The sequence below is a fragment of the Lithobates pipiens genome, unplaced genomic scaffold (genome assembly GCF_037356315.1).
Source record: "Lithobates pipiens isolate NorthernLeopardFrog02 unplaced genomic scaffold, aLitPip1_a1.2 Scaffold_19, whole genome shotgun sequence".
Lineage (NCBI taxonomy): Eukaryota > Metazoa > Chordata > Amphibia > Anura > Ranidae > Lithobates > Lithobates pipiens.
In genome coordinates, this window is record NW_027507764.1 from 543,842,936 (window position 1) to 543,867,041 (window position 24,106).

Here is a 24,106-nt window from a genome sequence, read left to right on the forward strand (position 1 = left end):
AGTCAAACCTCCCAGCAGGGATGTAGAATATAATCCAAGAGGGGGGGGGGAAAAAAGTTAGTCTTCAACACAGCAGAGCAAAACATGTCCATCCTCCTAAAACAAAACTGAGGCACGCAGGTAGGAGGAGGTTTTTCCTGCACAGAGCTAGGTTTTGTCCAATCCATTATGTTATAGCCAAATGGTAGTTTACTAAAAAAACAATTTGGATACATTGAAGATTCTGTATCTTGGCATTTGTTGCTGAGAAGGACCACTGCTGAGAGACGCAGTCGTCATTTCAACAGCAGCCTGACACCATGCTGAGCTAGAGCAAAAGCATTAGCTGTGCCCATTGGAAAACTCTAGCTCAGCACGGGACAGTCTCAGAATGCTGCAGACACTAAAAGGCGCTGGCATGTTTACAGACATTTTAACAGGAAAAAAAAAATCCCCTAGAGCTTTACATCCAGCACTCACATCAATTATACATTACACAAGGTAAAGATCATCAAGACATTTTATTAGAAAAGTTATACATAACACAGCATATCAACTATTTTCATGAACAATTATTCTCAAGAAGCAATGAAAACTGACTAAAATGTGACAAGTAACAGATTAATTTCTAGATTTAGAACATCCATGTTATCTACAATCTCTCTTTATACAAAGGGAAAAACTGGTTTCTGAGGCACGTCAAATAGAAAAAACAGAAAGGCGTGCTTAAAGCTTTTTTCTTTATTTTACATTATAATAAAAGGAATTGTGCGATACATCATTTTAAAACATAAATTAAGTTAAGGGACCACACTGGATTTGGACATGTTATTTTTCTAGGGTCTGAAGAGTCCACCACTGCCGAATTGTGTGCAAGGAAAAATAAAAGGCTAAGAGTGAACATGTGAGACACCATAAAAACAAAAAACAAACGTAATATCGTGTGCACCTTTCTAAAATGTTACTGTGCAAGAACTTTGCTTTTCCGTATTTGATTTATGTTGAGTTCTAATCACAAGCCTGCAGATTTTTCCTTTACTGAATGACTTTTTTTCGTTTCTCTGGGCACAGCTAGTCTTACCGAGTGAGGAAGGTTGATTTACTAAAGGCAAATATATTGTGCGCTCGCTCTAGATCTGAAGTGAAGCTCTGCTGATTTCTATCGTCCAATTATTAGCTTAAATTCAGCTTATTTTCCTTGCATGTTCCCTTCAGATCTAGAAGAACTGCACCTGCAGTTCACAGACTACAGTGCCTTGCAAAAAGTATTCACCCCCCTTGGCTTTTACCTATTTTGTTACATTACAACCTTTGGTTCAATTTTTTTTTTTAATCTGAATTATATGTGATGGATCAGAACACAATAGTCTAAGTTGGTGAAGTAAAATTACAAAAATATATACATAAAAACTTTTTCAGAATTAAACTGATAATTGTCATGTGCGTATGTATTCACCCCCTTTGTCATGAAGCCCATAAAAAGCTCCGGTGCAACCAATTACCTTCAGAAGTCACATAATTAGTGAAATGATGTCCACCTGTGTGCAATCTAAGTGTCACATGATCTGTCATTACATAGACACACCTTTTTAAAAGCCCCAGAGGCTGCAACACCTAAGGAAGAGGCACCACTAACCAAACACTGCCATGAAGACCAAGGAACGCTCCAAACAAGTAAGGGACAATGTTATTGAGAAGTACAAGTCAGGTTTGGGTTATTAAAAAAATCCAAATCTTTTATGATCCCTAGGAGCTACATCAAATCTATCATAACCAAATGGAAAGAACATGGCACAACAGCAAACCTGCCAAGAGACGGCCGCACACCAAAACTCATGGACCGGGCAAGATGGGCATTAATCAGAGAGGCAGCACAGAGACCTAAGGTAACCCTGGAGGAGCTGCAGAGTTCCACAGCAGAGACTGGAGTATCTGTACATAGGATGATATCGGTACGCTCCATAGAGTTGGGCTTTGTGGCAGAGTGGCCAGAAGAAAGCCATTACTTTCAGCGACAAAACAAAATGCCATGTTTTGATTTTGCAAAAAGGCATGCGAGAGACTCCCAAAAAGTATGGAGGAAGGTAGAGCACCTTCTCTGACTAGACTAAAATTGACCTTTTTGGCCAAAGAAAACGCTATGTCTGGCGCAAACCCAAGACATCACCCAAAGATCAAGATGTTTTTCAGCAATTGGGACTGGGAAACTGGTCAGAGTTGAGGGAAAGATGGATGGTGCTAAATACAGAGATATACTTGAGCAAAACCTGTAGCACACTGTGTGTGATTTGAGGCTAGGACGGAGGTTCCCCTTCCTGCAGGACAATGACCCCAAACACACTGCTAAAGCAACACTTGAGTGGTTTAAGGGTAAACATGTAAATGTGTTGGAATGGCCTAGTCAAAGCCCAGACCTCAATCCAAATCTGTGGTCAGACTTAAAGATTGCTGTTCACAAGCACAAAGCATCCAACTTGAAGGAGCTGGAGCAGTTTTTCAAGGAGGAATTGGCAAAAAAAATCAAAGTGGTAAGAGCTGCGATACCCACAAAAGGTGGCTCTACAAAGTGACTTTAGGGGGGGGGGGGGCAATAGCTATGCAAATTGACTATTTTGAACCATTTGTTGTTTGCGTCGCAAAAAAATAAAAGTGTGTATTTTCATTGTTGGGCATGTTCTGTAAATTAAATGACGCAAATCCTCAAACAATCCACGTTAATTCCAGGTTGTGAGGCAACAAAACAAAAAATGCCAAGGGGGTGAATACTTTTGCAAGGCACTGTATATCCCTTTGGAAAAAAAGGCTTCAGAGGTAGAAATCTGCTTGCATTAGGGAGCATTACGGGTGGGGAGTCGTTTACATGGGAACCACTTTTAGACACCAGTTCTCCATAGTTCAAACCACTGTGGAACAGGGCACACTGTATATTGATGGCTGTGTAAGATGGCTCTGGAAGCCTGAGTCATCCCACTAAAGAAGATATTCATTTTCCCGTGACCCATACAGAACACTCAAGCTTGTTTGCAAATGTCAAATCCAGTCTTTCAATATACCCTGAAGTGTTTAGGTAAATCCATTTACTTAAAGTTGGGCATTACCTAGTCAGTCTCCCCTCTAACACCTATTCTAACTAACCTGTGTAAGAAAGATCTGTATACTTACTATTTTCTGGTCTGGCCATGTGAACTCATGTCAGCACTGGCTGCAGGGGAAAGGAGCGTGCGCTCAGTGATGTCACCCACTTACTATGGCTCATTCCTTGTTGAAAGCTCCCCACCTCTCCTCTCCCCTGCAGCAGTGGCTGGATGACACAGGGAAGCCAGTTCACATGACCAAACTGGAGCTGGCTGAAAATAGTTAGGCATATGCATCTTCTTACACAGGCTAATTGGCATAGGTGTTCGGAGGCGATAGGGAATGTTAAGGTTAGTTAGCCCAGACTTTTACTCTAAGGATGCAATAGAATCCCATTTGTAATATCAAAGAAGCTGCAAATGGAACAGAAGATACATGGACATTGATCATTTATATTTACCTCACCAAAATTCTTAAAGGAAAAAAAAACTTGGAACATTAAAAGTGCCTTTTTAAACCAGCAATACAAAAAACACATCAAAACAAACAGTTCTTTACTAAAAAACAACTTTTTAGCTTAGAGACTCAAAAGTAAGTAGGATTAAAAAGGTTCTCTGTGAAGAACGTAAATACTCACCTCACCTACTGCTGAATGCCTCTGTAAAGTAGAGAATTGTCACTTGAACTCTACATGTCCGTTTACACCCATCGCTCCATAGGAGGAGACAGGAGGGTCCGATCGGGGCCGCCTGAAAAACCTGACAGGTGGACCCGATTGGTCCATTAATGTGAAAAATGGACCTTAGTGCCGATTTCTCTACATTATAGCAGCAAAGGCAGCCAGAGTATGAGCGTTTAAAATCCCATTTACAGGACACACTTTAATCTTAAAACAGGAGTGTGCAGTATTAAACTTTGAAATGCGAAGTGACAAATGGAGGAAAGGTTTCTTTGAACCAAAATACTCTTATGCTAAATACATATCAAACATTTAAAAAATTAGTCTTCAACTGTGCACCATCCCATAGATCGTTTTGCTTGTATGCTTAACGTTCCAGTTCAGTGACTAAGGATTCCATCTTATGCCTTGTAGTACAGCCCTCATACAAAGGTGCCTTTAGCAACAGATCTTACAACAGACCGCACAAAAGAAAAATCTCACTTATCTTACACACACACACACACCATAACATGAAGCCGTGTGTTGTCAACCATGCCTCAGTTTCTTGGTTGTGGAAACAAATGACCACTGCTCCGATAGAACATCCCAAGTGCAGAAATACTCCAAAATAAGTGCTAAAAAAGAGAGAGGAGGTCCTACCTTATAATCACAAGTCCCAGGTGCTACAACATCTTTACAGACAGCAGTCAACGCAAGTCTGATATTCCCAGTGAATGATTTTCTTATAGTAGTGATTCGCTCATTTAGTTGCACTGACCAGTGTAGAAATGTATAACAATTTTTATTAGAATTAACTTTTTTTTTTGGATCTTTAACCGTCATTTTTTGAAAAGCCCAGAATTAAAAGGAAATGACAAATGACAGCTGCCTCACCAAAGTAATTTTTGTTTTTATGGCCAGTGTCCGATTCAAAGGTGAGAACCTCTATGGCAATTTCTTTTCGGAGAAACTGTACACACTTAGCCCAAGGCTTACCACCGTCCAGAGACAGATATTTATTTCAGATTTTACCCGTGGCAGCAGGTGGTTATACACAAAACAATTGGTCTCCAGCACAAAGCACACCAAAGGCTCACCATAGAAAAAAAAAAAAAATGGAAAAAGCCAACTCCCTGACAACATTCAGCAGCTCTGCTAAGTTCTGTGTGTATCGCTGGGAACAAACATGCTTTCTGCAAAACTTCCACAGCCAATCACCTCTCTCTAAAATAAACTGACCTGGATGACTGCCCAATCGGTAATCCCGGAAGAAAAATCGCGTCAACTCCAGGAGCCCGGGCTCATTTATTAGTGGCAGTGTTTTTCCACTGACTGGGTTGCTTTGATGTAATCCTCTGCATTATAAACAATTTTATACTAAGGGGCTCCTCACGCAAATGTAATTTGTTTCTGGTATACCTTTTAACAGGTTAATTGAAATTAACATAAGGGTATAGAGATTAATGGGGCTGGATTATCAGCTTTATATATTTTTTTTCTGATGCATCACATCAAAAATCAATGGAAATGCATCAAAAAATGCACTAAGCTGCTAGACAAAGCGAGTCATGGCAGACGTCAATGTGTCAATACACACGTAAACAAACCAACTATGACAGCATTACAACGCATGTAGAAAACGTGTGGCAATGCACATTTGATGCACGTCCACTGATTTAATTGAAATTGCAGTTGGGGGGGGGGGGGGGGGGAACGCACAGGTGTGAAGCGAGCCAAATGTTATCAACTTCCATCTGGTCAAATTTTACAATAATTATATCAGTGATTGTAAAGGTAAAATGTTTACCTTAGCAGTGGTGTCAAATTCGCGGCCCTCCAGCTGTTGCGGAACTACAAGTCCTATCATGCCTCTGCCTGTGGGAGTCATGCTGGCAAATGTCAGCCTTGCAATGTCTCATGTGACTTGTATACACTCCCCAAAAGAAAATCACCCACCAATGCAGACGCATATTATATGCTGCTGGCTGAAAGATATCTGGATGATCAGCAAGATCTTTCTATTATGATGCCATAACAATTGTCACTACTTGAGCTGTGTACCCACTCTAGAGGAATACAAACCCCGACTCTGGAGTTCATCTATTAAGAGGATGCAGGAGAAGCTGCATTCTACAGAACGTCAAAGACCTCTTTTCAAGAGCCTATAAAAAAATATAGGCAATGTAGTAAATCACATAAGAACTATACGCAGTGCCAATTCCAGATATTTGCTAAGCTCTGGATCAAACACCATAGCAAACCTTTTCACACCATTGGGTGAAAAGATGAACATGCGTGAGAGCACAAAAGCATGCGTTTAAACATCCTCAATTACATCCATATACTGAACTCCATTTGGAACAGAATGATGATTTATATAACCCATGTCAGTTTTCCAATGGGCAGAGAAACATACCAAATATTTTCTATTAATGAGACGGCAACGTTTATTATTTAAATTTTTCTTTTAATGCCATAAAATACTAAAATGTGTATTTACAGAAATATTTTACATTTACGACTACAAAAAGCAGAATAAAAGCCAATGTAAAAAGAACCCTCAATCTGGACCACAGACGCTTAGAAGTCAGAGACTTATCTGTACCTGCTGTGCACACATGGTGCAAGAAACCATTCTGTAAGCCTAAACTCCAGACTTCCGGTAGACAGGCTGCATGTATGCAAAGTCAACGGACTTTAAACTATTTACTTGCATGCAGAGGAAGCGGAGTACCTAGTCACCCCTGACATCTGCAGACAAAGCACTCATTCTAGAAACTTACAGCCATCCTTAAAAAGTCCACTCCCTTAACAGTCAACAAAACCATTTCCACCCTAATTCTGCATGGTTTATCCATGTTACAGAAAGGATATAAAACTCAATGATTATGTAGTGTAGGGGTAAACCTCACACATAACATTTGCAATTTGGTTATCCACGATAGTGAAGGCCAACACAGGCGAAATGTAAATCTGACTTATCTAGCCAAATCCTGATTTATTTTTTGACAGCAAACACTCTATTCTACATATGAATCGTATAGAAAAGAGGCATTTAGAACTATTCTTACTTGTGCTAAGCTGTGTACATGGTAAATTACAACAGGAGAAGGGAATTCCCAAATTATCTAACACATTGTAGATCAATAATTTAGCTGCAGACTGGAGCAAAGAAAACAAGTCTGATTTTTAAAATCCGATACTTCAGTTACAGACACTGGTGGCTGAATCTCTCATACTATCACTTCCTGCTGCACTAATCTGGATTTCTCAGCAATAATCTTTGAAGAGAAAGGATCCCTTTGTTGCCAACATATAGGCACATCTGGGTACCTGAAGCACAGGAGGAGAACTTGTAACCATAAGTCATGCAATATAGGAAGGCTGTCATTGTTTACTTGCTTAAAATGCAAGTTGCCTGGCAACTTCTTTTCCATGCGAATTGGTTACTGACCTGAACAAGCATCCAGATAAATATATATATTTGTAAGAAATCCTTTTCAGCTTACTTGTTTCATGGTCAACCTCAATAATTGCAGGAATAGGGTAACCATGGCAACCAGATAACTAGTACATTTTGAAGAAGCAGCTCAGCCTGGCAATGGCCCCCTCATGACGGGTTCCTTTAACCTTCCAGGACCTAGCAGTAAAGGCGGCACACTGCAGCTGGCAAATGGAACTGTCAACTTCAGTGCAGGAACCTAATCCTGGCTACAGGTGGCGGCTATATAACATTTAGGAACATACTTTACGCATTCATCAATACAATACTGCACACAACTGCCCGATAGTCTCACTCTATTCTTTTACTCCAGAAATGTTGTAATGAGTTGGTTGGAGAGAAAAAAAAAAAAAAAATAGTAATTCTCCCACCCACCCCAAATCCACATTTATAACCCATAAAAATATAGAAGTTACATTTAAAGAAAAATAAAAAAAGGGACAAACTGTACATATATTAAAATAACCATGCCCAATAAAAACGCCAGTAGGGAGATGACCAGCATGACATGGTTTTTTTGACCAGCTTGGTGTTGTGATAAAGCCTCTAGTACACGGCTCTGCCATGCAAGATCCAGCATAGAGGTTCATAGCATGTGGTGAGGTCACTTGCTTAGGCTGAAGGGAGAAGCAATTCAGACCACGTGAAACCTTGGGCCTGGCGTGGCAATGATGTCACTGTATGGTTCCTCTTGTGTCAGCTCAATCGCTTGTTGCTTTTTAAGGACCAGGAAACTGTAGAATTTTGCTGCGGCTTGCTTGCGGTTTGTATTTCGGCACAGGTCAAGCAAACTAATAGATTCAGCACCCGTTCTGGCCAAGACTCTCTGTAAAAATAAAAAAATAAAAAGTGAGGAAAACAAAAAAAAAAAAAAAACTCATGGTACCAATAAATAGGACCAAATGCTAGATTAGTCCAATATCGCATCAAAGATTTTCCCACACTATACAAAGTGACATCTAACCCTGCTGCACTTTAGATACAATAGGGAGAATCTGCTGCACTGCCAGCCTTTCAGATAGTGAAGCTAAAACTACCAGGGGGGGGACGGGGGACATCCTTCACAATCCAAAGCCTCCAAGAATTTACATTTCCTGGCCCCCTGCAGGACACAGTAGTGATGCAGGGTTGGCAGAAAGGAACTATGGAATGCAGCAGAAGAATCGCACTCTTGAAAGTAGTGGATTCTGAAAATTCTCCTGGTTTCTTCTCCCTACTAGGACTCACCAGAGCCCACAAAACAAGGAAGCTGAATATAAAATAACCGTTCTACAGCAAGACCTCCGGCTATGTGTAATGCGTTCCTCTACACTGGTTAGTGAGGTTTGTCATAGTTGCGACTTGGAGCAGATTGTCCCATCTACATAACCCATCTGCCGACCAGTCGTGTACCTGGTACGTCACCGGTCTCCAAGTGGTTGTACCGGGATGATGCCTGCAGCTGCAGACATGGTACAGTTTTTCTTTAGAGCTGGCTGTCCACTCTCCTGTAACACTAATCAGGGCAGCTAATTAGCCACTCGACTGCAAGCAGCAGGAAGATAGGTGTTACACCAATCAGCTTCCTCAAACTTAGCCGTCCCACCAGGATCAGCTCTCTGCTATAGTTACCGAGATGTAAAACAGTGCCTTTTTTTTTTTTATAAAAACACTCAAGAGCATTTGAAAATACCAATCTTATTGTTTTTAATGCATTTAAGTGCCCAGTTCCCGCCAAAGAGTACCTGTCGCATGCCTATTTCTGTCACAATCAAGTTCACATTCTTGTGACAGCAAGCAAAAGGTAAAACTGTAAAAATTAAATTTTAGTTACCACACAAATGTCAGATCGTGGGCAGTAATTATAGCACCAGACCTCCTCTGTAAATCTAAAGTGGTAACTTGTAAAGGCTTTTAAAGCATTGCCTATGGATAGTAAAATGTACATAGTTGGTCTCCATTGAACAGGTCTGCACAATTTTAAAGAGTGACACATTTTGTTATGTATTGTGTCTTTTTTATTTTAATGCAAAAGTTTCTCTAGGGCCTCCATTATAAAAAAAAAATAATCTAAATGTTTAAGGGTTCCAAGCAATTCCCCTCCCCCCCCCCAAACTGTTACATGTGAACAAAAAGTGCCAGAAAAAGCCTTGTCCTTAAGTGGTTACTTTGGAGCCAACTGCCCCATTTACATAAAGATCACTTCAGATCCAGCTAAACTTAGCAGGTAAGGTACAGTACATCCAGACACCGCTGTGTGCTTTTGATATTTATTTCCAGTCAACAGGTTTACAGCAAGTCTTGTTTTGCAAACTGAAGTACCTTTTAAAAGCAACCCTACAGATTGCAATTTCACTAGAGCAGGAAAAAAAAAAAAATGCACACAGATTAAAGCAAATTCTATACTTTGCAATCAACTGTGTCCCCTAAAGATAAATAATCAATGGACTGCTGACGTCAGCAAGGGAAGCAGTTATGATCCAATGTTGTTTGGGGAAAGGGGGTAAGAAGCGGTGCAGTACCTGAAGACCGTGCAGCATCTGTTGAGTCCTCTTGTTCCACCTTCTCTCTTCCTGGTCCTGCTCAGTCCCCGTGGCATCTTCCTCCTGCAGCAACAATCACAACACTTAGAAAAACAGCTGCAAGCAGTGATTAATATTCATAGGATAACAAGTGAAGGGGAAAATGAATTCATATTTTTCAATATCCCATCCTAAACTACCTGCTCATCTGATACACAGCAAATGAGTCTCCTGTCTCTGCGCTAAGAAAATATTTAGCAAAGCAGATTTTTTATTGAGATGTTAAAATCGCAGATGTTTTTGTTGGCTGGTGAGGGAAATTACGATGTACCATTGTGTCCTTTCAGGAAGGCAAACAGAAGCAAGCGACCTCAGTGCCAGCTTCCGAGCCATGTTGTATATATTTAAACAGCCATTTACAGATGAAGCCAAACTTTATACAATACGGAGGACTGAGGGCAAATAATCAACAAGGCAAACATGTGTAGAAATCAAAAAGCAATTAAAGAACAAAGTGGATGAGTGACAATTAATGGAGGTGCATCAATGTCTCTTGGAGGACAAAAATGTAAAAAATAAAAATAAAGTTAAAAAAAAAACCCACAGCAACTTTTATGGAAGGATTTTTGAACATCTTAAATAGCTAAAAGGCAACTTTTTTTTAAGCTTTGGCATGGAGATGGATTAGGATACTGGTCAGGTTTTTATTGCCGTCTTAGCCTGTTAGCGAGATTAACAGCAGCCGGCACTTCTGGCAGCTGATCATAGAGCCCATCAAAAACCAGATAGGCTTCCCTTGACTATGATTTAGTAACCCAGGAAGCAATGACGTCACCCAGATGTAAAAACCACCATTTTAAAAAATCAAAAGCATTTGATCTCGCTGATTTTATGGAGAGATCTGGGGGCTCTCTACCAAGGAGTACCTGTCACATGCCTATTGTCACAAGGGACGTTTACTTTCCCTGAGGTTTAAAAGAATAAAAGTGATAGTGTAATTTTTTTTATACTGGAGACTGCAAAGCATTACATCCGCAATCAGCAGATGACAGGTGCATTACCTGGATCCTGCAGACTTGCAGTACATCCGCCTGTACATCTGACACAGGCAACTACTGAAATGCAGGAAGAGTCCATGAACTATGAGGACGCTCACCAGTGCCATCCCAGTTCATTGAGAACTACAAGCTGATAGCCGTGGAGGCAAAGTTGTAGTTCATTCACAGAATTCAGTGAATGAATGACGTGCCAGTGTGGGTGCAGCCAGGCTGGTTTTAAATTGTGACAGTGGGTGTGGGGAGAGAATTCCCATCCACCGTTACAGGGAGAAGGGATTGGCGGGAGAGGATGCAGGAGCATGTAAAATCTTTCAAAGGCGAATTTAGCCTTTAATCTATACCCAAAACCAGGAAATATATTACCAGATTACCAATCCTGAATGTTAACCCTCTCCTATACCCAGTGAATAGCCTCAGACGATACACAGGGATGAAACAAAACTCCCTACATAAGTTTTATTTGTATATCTGCTGTATTCAGCTTTATATACGGTTTAGAAAGTGTAAAGGCTCACCTAGGACAGATCCGTGATGATCCACCCCGTGGACATCCGCTTGCTCAGCTGGGATCGCTCCGTCGATCCCCGCTGAGCATGAAGATGACAGGTCCGTCTCTGCACACTGTGCAGGGATGGACCTGTCAGAGCGCAGCTCTCCCCTATGGGGGATCGGACGACGACTGACCACAGAGACCGTCCTCATCTGATGACAGATGGAAAAGTAGGTTCTTCCTCAGTCACACTTTTTTGGATTGGAGCGGGTCAGATGTCAGCGGACATGTCACTGGTGACATCCGACTCTCCATAGGAGGTCTATGGAGCATCTGTTCAGGTCCGCCTAAAAAACTGACAGGCAGTCAGCTGTGGGAGTGGAGTCTTGGCATACACTGTGTGACAGCTGATTGGAGGAAAGGCAGCTGAAATTTAAATGATGGCAGGTGTGTATTGACTCCTATTTAACAAGAGTTTGAATGAGATTGCTTAATTCTGAACACAGCTACATCCCCAGTTATAAGAGGGTGTGCACCATTAAGTAACCACATTTTTTTTTTTTACTTTCCAGTCCCCCTAAAAAGATTTCAGTTTTTCAATTGAGTTTTATAGTTTAGAGGTCACATTAAAAAGTGGAAAAAAGCTCCCAAATGATTTATCTTTGGGTCATTTTTTTACATCACAGAAACCTGACATTTTAAACAGGGGGGTGCATGCTTTTTATATCCACTGTAGGGCCAAAAGAGCTTTGGCTCCACTTTACATTTAGCCCTGGTTCACACTAGCGCAATCTCAGATCGCATGCGATTTGCACCTGCACCGCAGGTGCCAATCACACGCGATCTCTGAGCAATGCGAGTTCAGCCAGTTGTATGGCTCGCATTGGATTCGCACATTAAATAGTGCAGGGACTCGTTTTTCCCTGCACTACAATCGGTGTTCTCACCTATGCAATCCAATTCCTGTGCAAGTTCACAGTCCGCACTGCGATCTGAACTAAACTGGGGGTGTCATTAACACAAGGCAGTATGAACTGCCTGCGGGAGGGGGGCAATGCGGGAACCGGCGCTGGTTCCCGCACCAGTGTGAACTCAGGGTTAGGGTTTGTTTAAAAAAAATATTGTAAAAAGGAAAAAATAAATAAATAAAAAAAAAATAAAATAAAAAGTTACCTCTTCCTCCTCATCCTCCTTGTCTTTTTCCTTCTCTGGTAGAAGATTGAGCTCTGGAATTAGCTCACTAAGGGTCTGAGGTTCCTCTGGTGGAAGTTCCACAGGTGGCATCTCTATCTGAGGCTCTGGTTCTTGCTGCACAAAAAATAAATAAAATTAGAAACTATACAAAAAGGGACTGTAATGAGCTTCATGTGCCAAATGAAAATCAAGAGACTTACAGGAATCAATGGTTCTGGTTCCATCTGTTGAGAGTCACGCTTCACACCTTGCTGCTGCTGCGGTGGCGGCGGCTGAGGAGTTGGTGGTGGTGGCATTATAGTTTCATCCAGCTGAGTTCTGCTTCCCTCCATCATAGACTCCTGCAACCTACTGGCTTCTTCCAATATGGGTTGGTCTGAATATAAAAATGTTGACTCCATGACATATAGCAAGTTATCAAAGTTACACCAAAATTGACGAACAAGGCTTCATCTACACTCAGCACTACAAGTATTGTGCTGAAAATAAATAAATAAATAAAAAGCTTTGGAGAGGGAAGAACTCCAGAAATTGCAATAGTTTTAAAAATCCACTGGCTTATAAGGGCTCAAGTCAAAACGAGGTATATGACACCTTGTGGACTTATTTACCAAGTAGGAATAAAAGCACCTGCACAGATTATGAGCCAGTGGCACTTCATCTAAATATGGGACATGGCAGCCTGCCTGTTCAGGCATTTTTATTTCAACAGGAAGAGAAACTCAATCTCAAAAAAAAAAAAAAAAATATATAAATTATACAATAAAAACCCTAGTGGTTAATACTAAAAGAAATCAGTCAAAAAAAACAAAAGATAAAATTTGGGTACAGTGCTGCATTACGGAGTAATTGTCAAATTATCACAGGACTGAAAACAAGGTGTCGGGTAACGAAGGGTATTAGGAGGCTGGTACTTAGATAGTTTAAGCCCGATACGCAATACATGCGTATCCAGGGCTGTCTGGCCTGCACAGTCAGATATCTAGATGAAGTGCCACAGGCTTGTACTTTGTGTATGACCCTCTTCATTTCTACTTGACAAACAGCACAACTGAGTGGGGATGCACCCTTGAGAATGCACCTGATGGGAGTTAGACATAAAAGGGAAAAAAGGCAAGCTTGGAGCGGCAGAGCTATTATTGATACTTTTATTTACATTTTTAATGAGTGCCGGGAGTTCAACCATCACTATGCTTCAGGAACTTGACATTCAGATCTCAGCAACAAAAGCTGCAGAGTATTGTCCAGCTGCCCTTACCTCTTGCCCAATCACAGAAGGTTTTTGTATTCTGTGATTGGACAGCAGTGGGGAAAGGCAGATAGTCGCAGCATATGCACCTCTCCTGTCAAAGCACTGGGACAAAAACAGCTGTATTTCCTGCAAATTGTGCATAACTTAAAGTGGTTGCAAACCTCAGACATGAAATATGAGCAAAACATATCCCTCTCTAGTGTGTACTTGTCTCAATCAAGACCACCAAGTGCATTTTCTGCCTGATGCCTCCTTCCTCTGCCATGAGTCACCTCTGACAAGTTTTCCTTACTCCAAGAGAAAAAAAAAAGTGACAAGGGAGGGATCGAGCCGATTGACAGCCTCAAATCTGTTCCTGGTGCTGTGTGAAGGGGGTGTCTCTTCCCTTCAATCAGCTCTCATAACTCTCCGGAGTAACCTCAGCTCTCTGCTCCTTTTTTCTGAATTCTCCGACAAGCTGTAAATTCAGCACTTTAAATTGAAGTAGAGAAGGGTGGGCAGATAAACTGCTATAACGTATGTAGGAACCTTTATTTGATGTCTGCATGACCCGAGACCAGAAGCTTCACTAGTGTTTGAGAAGGAGGAGGAGAAAGGAGTCATACACCTCGTTGGTCTTAATGCGTTATAAACCAACCATTTTTTAAAACTGCTGCAGTTCTGAAGTTTATTTAGGAAGCCTCATCTTGCCTGTCCATCAGCTATCCTCTGGCCCCATTCACACTTTTCAAATTTGAAATCGCAGGCAGAATTGCTGGAATTCTGCCTGCAAATACAAATCGCATTGAAATCGTGGCAAAACACACCATGAACATTTGGGTGCCATGTATTCTTAATGGTACCTCAAACGCAAAGTGATTTTGCTGAAATTGTCGTGCAACAGAAAAAACATCTTGCAAAGCTTGTAGCCCAAAACGTAACAGGAACTTCTTTTGGGTGATAGCTTTGAGTGATGCTTTTAGCCACATTTGGATGGATATATAATATATATATATATATATATATATATATATATATATATATATATAATTATAATAATAATAATAATAATAAGTGAATTCAAACTTGAAGTTTGAAAAATAAGTCTGGTCCTTAAGTGGTTAGAGATGTTGTAAACCTCAAAAAAAAAAAAAAAAAAAAAAAAAAAAAAGATTAAAAACCATTAATAATGAGCTAGTATGCATTGCATACTAGCTCATGAAATACTTACCTTAGAACGATGCCCTGAATCAGCGCCGGCACACCACTGACAGGGCCAATAGCTTTCCCAGAGTTAATTCTGGGTTTGCTTGATCCAGCGCTGGGATTGGTCGGAGCCGTGATGACGTCACACATGCAGGAGCCAGTCGCTAGTCATGGCACAGGCCCTGAAGAAACAGCACGAGTGGGCCGTTCCTTTAGTGTGCATGCGCCGTCAGAGTATATAATAAATATCTCCTAAACTGTGCAAATTTAAGAGATATAGGCTTACCTATAGGTACAATTAACAGAGGAAGCCTTTATTTCCTCTTTAACCACCTTCCTGCCCAGGCCAAATTTTCAGCTTTCAGCTGTTCACTTTGAATGATAATTGCACAGTCATGCAGCACTGTACCTAAACCATTATATTTTATTGAGACAGCTTTCTTTTGGGAGTAATTAATCACAACTGGGGTTTTTATTTTTTGCTAAACAAAAAGGCAGAAATAAAAAATAAAATAAGTTTGTCATAAAATTTCGTAAATAAGTAATTATTCTCCTGCACTGATGCAATGCATTGTATTTTCCCTAAAAGAAAAGATAATTTTGAAATTCTTAAAGTAATTTTGCTCCTTCACCGATGAGGCTGCACTGGTGGGCACTGACGACCATTGTCCCGATCAGAGTAGATGTTCCCTGTGTGGATTTGCTGGTTATCGAGCTCTCCTCGCCAGCATGAGAGGATTGCAGATAAAATGTAAACAGGATTTTCCAGTTATCAATGTAAAGAGCCGCCGGGATTGGCTTTTAACCACGGTCTGATTAGCTGCAATCACTGCTGATGCGATCCACAGGGGGCACGCGCAGGCAGCACGACACCATACGACTGCCTCATGACCAAGTGCGTCCATGTCATTCAGCTACAGTGTGGTTGTGAAAAGCTTAATCATTACATAAATCATCTAACTGCATTTGCTACGAGTGGTGTTCAGAACCACAGAATAGGGCAAACACTTACCAATAACTTCCTGCTGTCTCATTTCCTCTCTCGGAACTTCCGGATTCTCAAATTCCTTCAGGAACTCATCTAAATTATCAGCTTCTCCACCCTTTTTCCTCTTTCGGAGCTCATCAGCTACCAGGGGTGTGAGGCAACGTGTAAACAGCTGTTAACAGAGAACAGAAGGAGCATATTGAACATATGCGCTCTTACTAATTAATGCCAACTACAGGCTCTCATTTTGGGTCTCTTCTTACCTTCAGGAGCCTAGGATTCCACAAGGGCTGAGCAGGAAGGGAGAAAAGTTTTTCCACACCTCCCGTCTCCTTCCACATCATCAGTTTCTTGGTTGGAGGTGCCAGGTCCAGAGTTGTTACAATATCAGAGTAGTCGCTCAGCTGTGCACGAATGGTTTTGCTGTCCAACTCCTTCACACTGTCCACAATCAGCTTTCTCTTCCTCTTGGCCTTAGTTTCCTTGACTAAAAGATGCAAACAAAAGGCCGTTAACACAGGTATAGAGAGATAGATATAGATAGAAAATATATATTGTCTAAGTTCCAAACACGCTGGATAGAACATGTTCCAAGCAATTGCCAAGTTAAAAAAAAAAAAAAGGATTCACCTGTAATATCAATTGGCTCCAGAGCAAAAGCCTCCTCCTCATTTGGGACCAAGGTAGTCTGATCAGTCATAGTTGGCAGAGGCTCCACAGGATCCACAGAATCAGGGCTGTCTGCCCCCCCAACTGTAGAGAAATATTGTAGATTAATGAAAAACAGATGCAGGACAAGCATTAAAGAATACAGAAAATTTGTCACACTTTATGCCATTGTAGACAGTCTTCTGTTGAATTACTTACGGGATACATTATCATCGTCGTCCAGATCGTCGTCATGTGGGGGCTGTTCAGGCATTGCGATACCTTCTTCTGGAAGCGTGGGCGGGTCATCAAAGATACCCCCGCCACCATCACTTATAAGCTTGTCATCTGGTAGAATAAAAATGACAGTAAGTACAGATTCTCTGAACAAATGCATACACTGCGATCATTTAGCATCCGTGCGCCAACATCCATCAGACTCCCACATGCCACTCCCTGTACAATTCATAAAAAAAAGAAAAAAACGCACCAGCTTTCTGCTTTTTTTTTTTTTCTTCAAAATTGTTAACAGAACGGAGAACAGTTTTTGGCAATACTGTTCTTCCTAAGGTTCACAACTTAAATAAAATAAACTTAATTTCTTTATTCATATACCCTTTGTCTCAATGACCAATGTCAAAAGTGGGGAAATCTTTGTGAAAACACTCGTTCTTGTAAATGGCCATTGACAATTATTTTATCACATGACAATTCATACCCAATATTCCTCCGTCATTTCCATCCCCGAAGTTGTCATCTTTGTACTGGTCATCATATTCCAAGTGGTTGCTCTTCTCGATTAGCGGGGCATCATTCTGTTCTGGCTCCAGTAACAGATTGGAGGCGCTGGTACTGACCAACATGTCATCTTCAAACGCACTGCCTTCACGCATCATCTCTCGGTCATCCATACCAAAGTCACCTAAAGCAATGCAATGAAGAGTCGGTGTAATACAAATACCCGTATTAGTAAAAGCACAATTGGTGTCAAAGAAACAAAAAATTCAAATGAGGGCGATAACTCATGGAGATTCGGCTCATCAGTAAGCAAGGCTGAGAATTTAATCCATAAGGGGGATAATGTATCATTAGGATATTTCATCCTGCGGCTACCTAAACCTAATTTCTCCATCAACTCATCCCCTAAAACCTCTTGTATCACTTGCTCCACTCCTAGACTGTAAAGCTGGGTACACATGGTTTCCTTTTTTTGTTCAACTAATGTAATGAAGGAAAAAAAATAAAATAGATGTCTGCATCCAAGAATCCACCCCCGCTGGGACAGTTTTCTGATAGCAGGGACACTGCGCTGTCAGAATACATTGGTCAGTGCTACAGCTGCTGATTAAAAAAAAAAAAAAAAAAGGTGTTTTTTCAATGGGTCCCATTTGACAGAAGCTGAACTAGCAATCAACTTCTGTCAAACAGGGAGAGGTACCCAAATCTAAAATTCAGACTGTCCCTGCTGAACTGGCCGAATTTCAATCCATGTGTACCCAGCATTAGTCCTCAAAGACCGTCATAACTCTCTGGTCTTAAGTGGTTTTATAATGGTACAGTCTTCCTTTATTTTTAAAGCGCAAACTGTATGCACTATATAAATCTCTTATCAACGTTTACCATTTTCAGGAGAGGAGTGTTAACCACTTGCCGCCCGCCCTATTACAAATTGACGGCGGCAAAGTGGTTTCATTATCCTAACCCGACGTCATATGACGTGATTAGGATAATAAGCCGCTGCGCGCCCCCGGGGGCGCGCATCGCGGCGATCGTTGTTGCGGGGTGTCAGTCTGACACCCGGCAACTACGATCTCGGTAAAGAGTCTCCGACGGAGACTCTTTACCATGTGATCAGCCGTGTCCAATCACGGCTGATCACAGTGTAAATGGGAAGAGCCGGTGATCGGCTTTCCCTCACTCGCGTCTGTCAGACGCGAGTAGAGGAGAGCCGATCGGCTGCTCCTCTGACAGGGGGGGTCTGTGCTGATCGATTATCAGCACAGCCCCCCCGAGGATGCCCACACTGGACCACCAGGGACACCACTAGACCACCAGGGAAAAGGTAATAAAAATACATAATCCTCCCTAGACCACCAGGGTGCCAGTCAGCACAATGGGTGCCAATCAGTGCCCATAATGGATGCCAATCAGTGGCCACAATGGGCATCACTGATTGGCATGCATTATTGTTTGGCACTGATTGGCATCCATTACTATAACACCGATGCCGCCTATGAGTGCCCACCTGTGCCGCCTATGAGTGCCCACCTGTGCCGCCTATGAGTGCCCACCTGTGCCGCCTATCCATGCCCACCTGTGCCGCCTATCCATGCCCACCTGTGCCGCCTATCCATGCCCACCTGTGCCGCCTATCCATGCCCACCTGTGCCGCCTATCCATGCCCACCTGTGCCGCCTATCCATGCCCACCTGTGCCGCCTATCCATGCCCACCTGTGCCGCCTATCCATGCCCATCCGTGCCGCCCATCCGTGCCAGCTATCAGTGCCAATTTGTGCCACCTATCAGTGTCCGTCCGTGTCGCCCATCCGTGTCGCCCATCCGTGCCGCCCATCCGTGCCGCCTATCAGTGCCACTTCATTGGTGCCACATTGGTGCCCATCAGTGCCACCTTATCAGTGCCCATCAGTGTAGCCCCATCAGTGCCCATCAGTGAAGGAGAAAACATACTTATTTACAAAGTTTTGAAACTGAAACAAAAAAAAACTTTTTTTTTCAAAATTTTCGGTATTTTTTTATTTGTAGCGCAAAAAATAAAAACCGTAGAGGTGATCAAATACCACCAAAAGAAAGCTCTATTTGTGGGGAAAAAATGATAAAAATTTCATTTGGGTACAGTGTAGCATGACCGCGCAATTGTCATTCAAAGTGCGACAGCGCTGAAAGCTCAAAATTGGTCTGGGCAGGAAGGTGTTTAAGTGCCCTGTATTGAAGTGGTTAAAATTGAGGGCATGCTTAATATTGCAAATGTTTGTTTTGCAGGCAAAAAACATTGCATACAAAATAGTCACATTTTTATATTAGGGACTGTAATAACAGACGTAGTGAACATACGTCACGGGACAAACCACTGAAAGGTAATAAACTGGACAGAGAGAATTGATAGGAACGGTGGTAAGACTGTTCTACCATATGCAGGAAAAATAGCAAGTGTCAGGTCATATGAATATGGCTACCAACACAAATAAAAGCAATGTTTTTCAAAGGAACAGTATATTCTGTGTGCTTTTGAAATGCAAGCCTTTATGTGACTGATGCTTGGGATTCCATATTTGCTAATGTAATATATAAAGGGGTAGATTAACCACTAGAGGGCACACTATCTGAAAAGTTTGATTCAACCCCTGCTGTTAAAAAGCTTCCTCTGCAAAGAACATACAAAATATGCTCTCCTGCTACCTGTACCACTGATCTACACTAAAGAACAGAGCCCTACTGACTGAAGACTCTTCAGAATCAAATACTCCTGGGGTGTTTTCCTAGTCCCTCACTGTGGTCATTTGTTAAATCCGCAAACCTTCAACACCACTGGAGCCAGCGAGGGAAACGGTGGTCTTTTCATTAGAATGAAAACCAGTGGCAGGAGAGGTGAACATTTATTCAGAGAAACCTTTAGTGAGAGTGCTTTAAAGAGACTCAAATCTTAGGGAGCAATCCACACCCGTCCCGGCCATAGTTACGATGCAGTGCTGGGGTCTAAGTGGCCATTTGCCTGACCAATTCAAAGCCCTCCCCACCATAGAAAGCCTAATAAAGAAAAACCCACAACGTGTGGGATGAAGTGCTCTATAAGAATTTAATGGATTTCATTTAATACAAAACTGGGGGTTGATATCTGAGATTCTGTTTTGTACAAAAAACTATATGCAAGAGAAAAAAAGTACTCACCAAAATCATTGTCTTGCAAGATATTGAGGTTTCCCACCTCTTCTCTCATAGTGATTTCCTCCACTCTACTCTGGTTGAGGCTGAACTGCTGGGCCACATCAATATCACTAAAGAGAAGACAGTTATGCCATAATTAGGAACACCAGCTTTTTTTTAATCTACAATGTAGTTTTTTTAAATGTACACAATAAAACCAAAACACTGGTCACACATTAAAAACTGATAATTCATATATGTTGCTTACTCCAGGTCTGGCAAGGGTTGGTCAAAATCATGAAATTCCTCTGGCAGTGTGATTGCATTGTATGCAGCTTCTCTGTTTTCCTCTGGCAAATCCACCACACCTAAAAGAAAGCATCAGTCCATGAGACACATTACAACCGTTAAGTTGTCAAAGTAACTGCAAGCCTACAGCGTTTTATTTAGGCTGATGGCACACTTTTGACTTCCATTTCTGTTCAAGTTTTCCCCTAGAGCCGAACCAATGTTAGGTCTACATCCATGTATTAGAGAATACACACACCATATACATACACAGACCCCTGCCCATAGACTAACATCAAGCTTTCAGCCAGATGCACCTCAAAAACCCGACAGGTGGATCTGATCCAACCACATCCATGTGCAAGACCCCAAGAGATTGAAATCTGCAGTTAAAGAAAAAAAAGTACAGCCAAAGCTTTTTTGGATCAGAGGAGTGCAGTGTGTACTGCACTCCTGTGACCTTTTTTTAGCAGACAGTGGGCTCAAGTCTGCCGACCTCACTGAACCATTTCAGGTAGGGATGCACCGAATGGGTTTTTTGGTGCCGAAACCGATACCGAAAATGAAAAATACACTAGGCCGAAAACCGAAACAGCACCGATACCGAAAATGACTGTTTTTAAAAAATATTTTTGTACAGGAGGTGGTCAGAGGCTGGGGGACGTGGTACAGGAGGTGGTCAGAGGCTGGGGGACGTGGTACAGGAGGTGGTCAGAGGCTGGGGGACGTGGTACAGGAGGTGGTCAGAGGCTGGGGGACGTGGTACAGGAGGTGGTCAGAGGCTGGGGACGTGGTACAGGAGGTGGTCAGAGACTGGGGACGTGGTACAGGAGGTGGTCAGAAATTGCACACATGATACATGATACAATGCAGGCAGCCAGTGTCTCCCCTCATAGCAGCCAGTGTCTCCCCTCATAGCAGCCAGTGTCTCCCCTCATAGCAGCTAACCTGTAAAGAGAAGAGAGAAGAGGAGAGTCGCCTCCGTCGCCTGTTTGACCACAGCAAGGGAACATCACAGCTTTCAGTTCAATAGCTGTGTGTTCCCGGCCGCGCGCCGCCACGTAAGCCCCTCCCCCTTGTCAGGGCACTTTGATAGACAGATCATCCGTCCAATCCTACGGGTGATCTGTCTATCAAAGTGCCCGGACAAGGGGGAGGGGCTGTACGTGATGGCGCACGGCCGGGAACACACAGCTATTGAAATAAAAGCTGTGATGTTCCCGCTCTGTGATCAAACAGGTGGTGGAGACGGCTCTCCTGCACTATTTGGAATGTTATAGCTTTTCATGATGGGCGCACCAGCGGTGGGGGGCGGAGCCCCGCTCCCTACCCTGGCCCCGCCCCATTTTCGGCTCCATTATCGGCCTTTTTCTCTTTCGGCAAATTGCCGAAAAGGGCATTATCGGCCGATATGTTTCGGCGGCCGAAATTTCGGTGCATCCCTAATTTCAGGCTCTGAAAAGATCCACATGGTCAGGATCCACCCAGTAGCCTGGACTGGGACCTGACTCAGCCTCTCAGTAATCTGCTGAGAGCCTGAGCCATTCCCTCCACCGCTCCAGTGAGCGCTGGAGGGGCAGAGAGCCAGTGAGTGACCGTCCTGGATATCTGCGCAAAAAAACAAGGGGAGAACTGAGCGATCAGAGTAGTTTGATTGCTCAGTTCTCACTGCAGAGCCAGATTGAGGCTGCCTCCAACCCAAGTACAAATTGTTTTATTTTAGTTTTACAAAGGCCATACTTGTTTTAAGTTCTAAAGTGCATTTTTTCCCTGGAACCAAGTAGGTGCGGTCCACAGTAGACCTAATGTAGACCCCTTGAAAATGTAGTCCTCAATTCAGCACAGGTTTGTTTCATCAGAGTTTGACATTTCAAGTCTAGTAGAAACTTGTCATTAGATAAGGACTGTGCTTCCAGTCTTATGAAAGTTTTATCTGCTTGGTTGTCAAAGTTATGCTTCAATACTTCGAATCACCATATGTGCAGCAGCTAAGCCAGAGCTACTAATTTGCATTAATGTTGGAGAGTGATTCAAAGAGATGACGCCAAAGACAGCCAGACATTCATGGAAGCATGTTATTTGATACCCCACTTGCAAGTCTAATGCATTTCCAGGTCTGCTGGAGGATGTGGACTAAACGCAGTGAATTGTGTTTATACAGTGCGCACACACACTACTCCCTGGTGTAGTATTCTTATTGGGAGTACAAGTAGTCAAACCGCCCATGTCCACAGCAAACGTAAAATATGTATTCTTCCTGTAGAACCAAAAAATAAAATAAACACCACCAAGACAAAATTGTGTTAAGGGAGTCCAGGATGATGGGGGGGGGGGGGGGTGTAGACAAGTCCAGGATGATTGGGGGGGGTGAGGGGGGGGTTTGGAGATAAGGGACTCCAGGATGATCACCTCTGTATCCTTCCATCCACCACTGAACCCCCCCCCCCCTCAGTCACCTCTGTACCCCCCTGCCATATTGGCCTCTGTACATGTGAATCCTCTCTCACCCGATGACACGGCGGTGCGACAGGTCAGCACACTTCACTCAGATTACACAGGTCTGTCAGGCGGGGGAGGGAGGAACACTGAGCACCACTGTCATTCCTGACCATTGCACCTGACAGAGGGAGAAGCGGGACAAGCGGGCTCAAGCACATGAAGCCCACAACTGTCCCGCTCTCCTGGAATTCGCCTGCTCCCTATTTTGGGAAAACTGCGGATGGCATAGGGCTTAAGTGGCTGCTGCTTTGGGTCCCACAGCAATGTCATGGCCCAGGACAGCTGACCCTTTTGCCCTGCGTTAAAGGCAGCCCTGCCTGTGCACAGCCTTTGATTACTATGGGTAGCTCTACACTGCAGCTGTGAATCCTGGGCGAAGCCTAAAGAGACTCTTACCAGCCTATTCAGAAGATGGCGATGGTGCTTTTCAATAGGCAGGTTTCTAGGCCCCTTCAACAAGGTATATTCACTCATACAGGCTCTGCTCCCTTGCCGGTGCAGAAGTCCACCTCGAGTACACATAGGTGGCGTTTTTTCAGGTGCTTTAACGCTAAAAATAGCATCTGTAAAGCACCCCATCTGCAGTCCCATTGTGAAAGCCTGAGTGCTTTCACACCGGGGAGCTATGCTGGCAGGATGTATAATAATAATAAAAAAAAAATAAAAAATTAAAAAAGCCCTGCAAGCAGCATGTTTCGGGAGCTTTAGGAGCGGTGTATACACTCATTGAAATCAATGGGCAGCACTATCAAATTGCCTGCAAAGCACCTCAGCAGCGACACTTTTGACCCTTTATTCGGCCACTAGCAGAGGTTAAAAGTGCCCGGTTAACGGCCGAAAAGCACCTTTAAAATGAAGGTAAGGCACCACTAAAACTTTACCACTAATGCGGCCATGCTGTCA

The 24,106-nt window shown here is 42.7% G+C and overlaps 1 protein-coding gene across 1 annotated transcript in view; it reads right to left on the bottom strand.

The window, feature by feature from the left end:
- Positions 1-481: 481 nt before the first annotated feature.
- The window catches only part of RAD21 (RAD21 cohesin complex component), a 43,597-nt gene continuing 19,972 nt past the window's right edge, over positions 482-24,106 (bottom strand). Inside the window, exons 4-14 of the mRNA XM_077493243.1 lie at positions 20,685-20,784; positions 20,441-20,547; positions 17,252-17,455; positions 16,753-16,881; positions 16,516-16,638; positions 16,149-16,372; positions 15,910-16,057; positions 12,661-12,836; positions 12,440-12,574; positions 9,719-9,802; positions 482-8,043 (exon numbers count right to left, since the gene is read on the bottom strand). Of these exons, the coding sequence (XP_077349369.1) occupies positions 7,852-8,043; positions 9,719-9,802; positions 12,440-12,574; positions 12,661-12,836; positions 15,910-16,057; positions 16,149-16,372; positions 16,516-16,638; positions 16,753-16,881; positions 17,252-17,455; positions 20,441-20,547; positions 20,685-20,784 (1,622 nt within the window). The 3' untranslated portion in view covers positions 482-7,851. The remainder of the gene's footprint in view (positions 8,044-9,718; positions 9,803-12,439; positions 12,575-12,660; positions 12,837-15,909; positions 16,058-16,148; positions 16,373-16,515; positions 16,639-16,752; positions 16,882-17,251; positions 17,456-20,440; positions 20,548-20,684; positions 20,785-24,106) is intronic.